The following is a 6894-nucleotide window of genomic DNA, read 5'->3' as shown; positions in this document are numbered from 1 at the left end:
TCAATCAGATCAGACAAAAATGTATGTTCTTGGATTACCAGCGGATAATCCTTATACATTCAGTTCACCCTAACATCTTGTCCTGAAGGACTAGTTACCAACACATCAAAATCCATTTTCATACAAGGGATAGTAGCAGAACATGCAATACTAGCACTAACATAAGAATGTGTAGAGCTGGGATCAAACAGTACATAAACATCTTTGTCAAAGATGGAGAATATACCGGCTATTACATCAGAAGTCTTAGCCTCTTCTCTTTGGCGCTTGGTGTACACCCTGGCTAGTGCAACACACTATGCCCTGGCAGTCAGAAGTGCTAACTCAGCCTCTGCCTCTACCTTTGTTAACTGACTATGTTCCTCTGGAGGCAAAACCTTGAACTGATCCCTCAGCTATAGTAGGTGGCACTGATCTGTGGGCACTGACACAATCTCTAGCAAAATTCCCCGCACCACCATAGTTGTAGCAGGCTCCGGTGGCTGTGTAACATACTCCTCCATGGGTCTTATCACAAGTCTCACAAATATGAAGTGATAGTGCTCCTCTAGGCATCTGCTGAATGGATCGAGGTGGCCTTTGTACTGTGGGTCTCCCTCTACCAAATCTTCTGTTACCAAACCCTCCAAAGCTTTTTCTTTTGTCTAAACCACTGCTTGAACCCTGACCAATAGCCTTTATAGTCTTGTCTCCCATATTTTTTCTCAGTTGTGGCTTTAAGTTTCACCCTTTCTTTCTCAAGGGCCTGTGATATTAACTAAGAAAAGTTAGTGTATCTGAACCCCACTACTTGTAGCCTGATACTGGGCCTCAAACTAGCCTCAAATCTTTTACATCTGTCTCTGTTGGTAACAAGTAGACTCTCAGCATAATGGCTTAAATGAGAAAATTCTCTCTCATACTCTGCCACAGTTCTATTCCCTTGTTTTATACTCAAGAACTCTTATAGCTTCATGTCTACATAGATGTCTGGGACATATTTTTGTCTAAGTTCCTTGAGAAAATCGTCCCATGTTAGCACTAGAGGTTCTAGTAGACAGTTGGGGATGGTCTTCCTCCATTCATTTGCATCCCCATGCAGCAGAGAAACTGAGTATTCAAACTTCAAATCATTAGTGCAATGCAATTTCTTAAAGACCCTCTCCATTCTCTCAAGCCACTGCTATGCTTCTAGCGGGTCTATTGTACCCTTAAATTCTATTGTCCCATATTTAATCAACTTGTCATATTGTCTTGCTGGAGGTTGTGATTGCACCAGAGGTGCTTGGACTGCATGGGCGAGACTAGTGCAGCTGAACCACAAGTATTCTAAGGAGCTGGAGCCTCCCCTTGCGCCTCAGCTGCAACCAACTGCTCTACCGAATGATCCCCTTCTTCCATTTCAAATTTCAAAGGTTTCTACTTCCTGACAACCAACACAAAGAAATCTCTCCATTAGTCTATATTCATGATATAAATGCACTATATGTATCAATTCAGTGACATTTGAGCAGTTGTACTTCTTAAGAAAATATTTCAAAATCACAATTCAAAACTAATTTAAAAAAAAAACATGCTTTGATACCACTAAAACATGTCACACCTTACCCCTCTATAAGGTATAACATGATCCCGTAGTATACCTAATGAATTACCAAACTTCACTTACCGATAACCCATTAAATATACTATAAGGGATTTTAAAATAATTCCATTTCATTTTTAAGTGTAAAATGGTGATAAAAGAATTATTAAAGCATATTTGAGTTAGGTATATGCCATAAATTTTATTTAGAAATAAATTAGCATTTTGGAATTTTACAGAAAATTTGCGTGGTGACGGCTAAAACTATATAAAAATAGTTCTTCAAATCTGTTGAAAATCAATTTATAAAAATATATCATACACAATTTGAACACAATCAAACTCAAATCATCTCTTTTCATTCAACCAATACCAAGAAAATGTGCTCATCTCATATACAAATCAAAATAAATGTTCTTATACAAATTTACAAACCAAAAGATAACAAAATATTATTACAATTTTATTTGTACAACTGCTCATTTGTCTTTTAGATACATATAGACTAATTTACGTCAAAATGAATTTACAAAGGGTATAACTAATATACTCGAAAGTAATCCAAACACAGCTCCAACACAACTACAAGCAGCTCACTCTGCTGCTTTGCCTTCCTCTTTACCTGCGACAACATAAAGAAGCTATCGCTAAGTATTTCACTGGGTTTAGAGTAATTCTAGACCTTGACATTACAACCCCATTTCAACCTAGTTCTAGTCATAATTTGGTGAGGTATTCTTCATGAAACGTGTTCCTCTATGTCTTAGTTTTATTTTCCTTTTGAATCACTCAATTTGGAGTTCTGGATCTCAAGTTATGGCCAATTTACTAAACACTATTCTGGATTCCATATTCCTGAAATTCCAAGTTTTCTATATTTGTACCTTAAATTTGTATTCTATGTCCGGGTATCTTAAGATCATAATTTGGCCTTGGTCCCTAAAATAATATTTTAAGTCTCTGTCTTAGGTTTCCAAATCATTTTGAATCACTTAATTTGGAATTTTTTAGAGGAAGTTATGGCCTGATAACCATTTGGAGGTCACAAGACAATTTGGCTAAGGTGCAGGAATTCAAGATTTGGGATTCCTGATTTATCCCAACAATTCCCTTACCTTGCCTTAGGAATTGGGTTTTGGTCAAAACATGAAGTTTTTAGTTCTATATTTTATGAGAATTTTAGCTTTGGAATTACTACATTTGCAGTTTTTTAACCCAAGTTATGGCAATTTTGCCAAAACTGGTCGGATGCCTAATCCTTCACATTTTTCAGGTTCAACCTAGCACTAAGGCAAATTTGTTATACTAACTTTGTCTAGTAATTTGATCAAGTTAGGGTCATAATTTGAGTTCATAATCTCCATAAGAATTTTTCTCCTATGTCTCAGGATTCCATAGGTTCAGGAATCACCTAAATTGGAGTTTTCTAGAGTAAATTATGTATAATTGAATAAGTACTATTTATAGAGTCATTTTCTCCAGGTCTAGAATTGGTAACTAGGGTTCAAGCCTAATTTGAGGTAACTTATGGTCATTTTCTAGATAGACTCTCTTCATGAAAAAGTTAGCATTATGTCTTAGGTTTCTTTTTCAATTAGTTTCATACCAATTGCAGTTGTGTAGCTCAATTTATAGGCTACTAAGCACACTAGACTCAAGTGTCCAGATTCCAACAATTCAACACACTACATTCCATTGATTTCTTTTATCAAATTAACACCAATTCACATTAATGGCACATCAAATGACCTTAATTTGGCATCAAGAACCCTAATTGCACTTCATACAATAGAAACTCTAATTTTCACCAAATCCTAATTGCCATCTTTCAATCTCATGCAAATTCAAGCAATTTCAACACACCAATCATATATGCAACCTCAATTAAGCTAGAATTCAAATTCAATTCCATCAAAACACATTAAAACCCTACTCCCCCATGGCTGGCCAAATTTCCTAGCTTAGGTTCCATGCATGATTCTTCAATTTCTTAAGTTAATTTCTCCATAATTAACCTTAATCCCATGTATACGCAATTAATTAAGGTAGAAGGATGACTTACCTTATTGGCAAATTACCACTCTTCAAAATCTTCAATTTCTTGGTTTCCTTTTGCTTCCAATCTCTTAATCAAGGTCTAATTTCAAGTTTTCAAATGATAAACTAGGGAATTGATGGAAGATTTTAAGGTTTCAAAAGCTTGGAATAGCTTATCTATGGAGGAGAAATGGAGGAAGAGAGAGGATAGAAGTGGGGTGGCAACTAATGGTTGAAAATGAAGATAATTTGCTTTTGAATTATGATAATTAAAATGAGGTGTTTAATATCCATAGGTCATTAGTTTTAATTATGTCATAAATAAGTCATGCTTATGTCATAATGGTAACTAAAATTGAAATTTTCATTTCTTTTCTTTTCTTTACACATATCTACTTGAATTTTCATTAAAATTTCTTCATATTTCGATACATTAATTTCACTTAATTTAATACACATTTTAGTCAAAAGTCAACTCTTGGAGTGAATTGACCAAAATGCCCCTCATCGGGTTATAGTTCATCTTTTTCAATGATGCCCGATGAGTCATGAGGTTCTGATTTACTTAATTGTGCTTGTTTCCTTTTTATTTCTTTGATTTTCAAATTCCCAGTAGTTTTGCAGTTAACCCTTAACTAAGGATCCCATGGGTTCTCACACGAATCTAGGGTAGCAACTGAGCTCGCAGTCGCTTCCCGAGTCAGTCACCCATCGCCGGGACCTAAGCTCATTTAACCTATTTGTGCTCCATTTCTTTTATTTTCTTCCCACTTCAATTGATATTTATCAATTTTGTTTATAACTTTTCTGTGGGTTTTAAGTATGGTTATAGACATTCTAACAGTCTGAATAGACATTAGCCACTAGAATAATAGAATGTACAGGACTACTTAGTATGAGGGTGTTACATGGCTCAAGTGAGTGAAGGAGATTTCTTCGAATTCCTTCATCAACTCAAGGAGATATTTCTGGTACGGGATTAGTTTTGGGTCTCTAGTCTGCCATTCTCCTTTGACTTGATAAATAATCAGAGCTGAATCCCCATACACTTCCAATTTCTCTACCTTCATTTCAATGGTAACTTGTAAACCACTCACACCGGCCTCGTATTCTGCTACGTTATTAGTATAGTCAAATTTTAACATGACAGCTATTGGGAAATGTTTCCCATCTAGGGATACTAGTACCACCCCAATTCCATTACCGGATAGATTGACTACCCCATCGAAATACATCTCCCACACATCATCTTGCTCCTCAAAGATTGCCATCATCGTATTAATATGTTTATTTGGGAATTCAAAGTCTAAAGCCTCATAATTGTCAATTGGATTTTCTGCCAAGAGATCTGCTATCACACTTTCCTTTATCGCCTTTCTTGTCATATAGACAATGTCATATTGTGAAAGTATAACTTACCACTTTGCTATTCTTCCAGGTATGAATGGGCTTTCAAACACATATTTGATCAAGTCCATCCTGGAAATGAACCATGTTTCATGATTCAACATACAGTGCTTGAGTCGATTTGCTATCCATGCCAATGCACAACAGGTCTTTTCTAAATATGAATACTTTTAATTTATGATTTACTATATGACAAGAAAGGTGTCTAAAACAATATTATAGTTGAGTATTAAATATGCTATCAGCCAATTAATACTCCGCTAATATGAACCCATAGTCCCTTTGTGATGTTCAAATTGATTAAATCTCCAGTACATTTCTTCATGAATTACTAGATTCCATACCTCCATCACTATTCTCACTAATGAGGTCCCATTTTGAGTTCTCCATCCTTGTCATTTACCTTGCCAAGAATAACACTTAGCCTATCCTATATCTTAAATTTGTTCCTTTTATTATGCGCCCTTCAGGTTGTCCTTTCATTTATTTCCTTTGTCTTACCCAAAATAGAACTTGACTATTCTATCCCTGGTTCCATTCTTCTTTCTAACATGACAGCTATACTTGCTAGTTATATCTTTCAGAGTATCTACCGCGTTATCACATATCTATGACATTGACTATTTCTACATGATTTGTGAAATGTGTTATTGAAGATTTTGATATATCTTTTGTGTTTCATGGAATTTTGAATAAGGAAATATTTTTTTGTGAAATGATTTCATGGTTTATGATGATTTTGTAAATTATTAAGTTGTACACCACTGAGTGAAATACTCAGCAATAACTGTTTTCATGCTGTCACAGATAAAGGAAAAGAAAAGACTACAGAGTGAGAGCAGTAGAAGCTGTATTATTTTGGCACTCAGGTATATTTTAGTTATATCCTTTTTGAAGTTTGTTTTTGATGTAATGATAGTTATATGTATGTAAGAATCATTTGAGCAATTGCACAAAGGTGTTGTAATATTATTTTTTTGTCAGCTCGAATGATTGTAAATTAGTAAAGAAATGTTTCTTTGGGCTGTAAATGGAAAAGTTTTATTCTTTTAGTATTGAATGAAGAAAAGCCCTTACTTGAATGTTGATTTGAGAAATTATTGATTTGATGAGTGATTGTGAATTATATATGTTGTATAGATTTTTGACAGGTTTCAAATTTTTTGTTAATCGTGTTTTTACCCGTCACCACGCCGGTTTTCCACCAAATTTCTTAAATTTTTAAAATTTCTTATTTCTTCTCTTAAATAAATTTCATGGTATTATTTTAATCTTAAAACCACTGATAACCCTTTTATTAGAAATTTTAAATTGGAACATGAATTTGAATTCATTTTAAAATCCCTTGTAGTATGTTTAATGGATTATCGGTAGATGAAGTGCGGTAATTCATTAGGCATATTATGGGATCATGTCATATTTTACGGAAGGATAAAGTGTGACAAAACTCCCTAGCAACGACGTCAAAAACTTGTTTGTTTATTTTACAACCACTACAAGTGCACGGATCGCTAACAACTAATAAAGTAATGAGTAGAGTATCATTCCCATTAGGAGTTATAGGTGTAAGTACTAAACTACACAAAAATCTTAACTGTTTAAACTACCGAAAGTTATACGAGGGTAAATTCTAAACTAAGACAGAATAACTATTGAGAATTAAAGAAAGTGAATCGAAGCTTTAGGGAGAATTCTAATTTTATGAATAATTCTAAAATTTTAGATTTCATACCTTAACTTTGTTATAGTTTTAATCTCGCTTTATCAATGGATTGAGTGTTTGTTTCTTTCATGGAAATTAATACTAAGGTATCCTAGATCTTTTCTCAAGGTATCTAAGGTGTATTTTAATTAGAGCCAAACCCCACTTTTGTTGGTGATTAGTC

The 6894-nt window shown here is 34.4% G+C and overlaps 1 protein-coding gene across 1 annotated transcript; it reads right to left on the bottom strand.

Moving 5' to 3' along the window:
- Window positions 1–59: 59 nt before the first annotated feature.
- On the bottom strand, window positions 60–696 carry LOC131178404 (uncharacterized). Its single transcript, XM_058143364.1, has 2 exons — window positions 378–696; window positions 60–283 (listed from the first exon to the last, which is right to left on the bottom strand). Exons 1-2 carry the CDS (start codon window positions 694–696, stop codon window positions 60–62), a joined length of 543 nt encoding a protein of 180 aa, XP_057999347.1.
- Window positions 697–6894: the final 6198 nt, after the last annotated feature.

The sequence above is a fragment of the Hevea brasiliensis genome, chromosome 3 (assembly GCF_030052815.1).
Source record: "Hevea brasiliensis isolate MT/VB/25A 57/8 chromosome 3, ASM3005281v1, whole genome shotgun sequence".
In the NCBI taxonomy this organism is placed as follows: Eukaryota; Viridiplantae; Streptophyta; class Magnoliopsida; order Malpighiales; family Euphorbiaceae; genus Hevea; species Hevea brasiliensis.
Note: the sequence above shows the minus strand (reverse complement) of the source record. Positions and strands in the feature narration are given on the sequence as shown.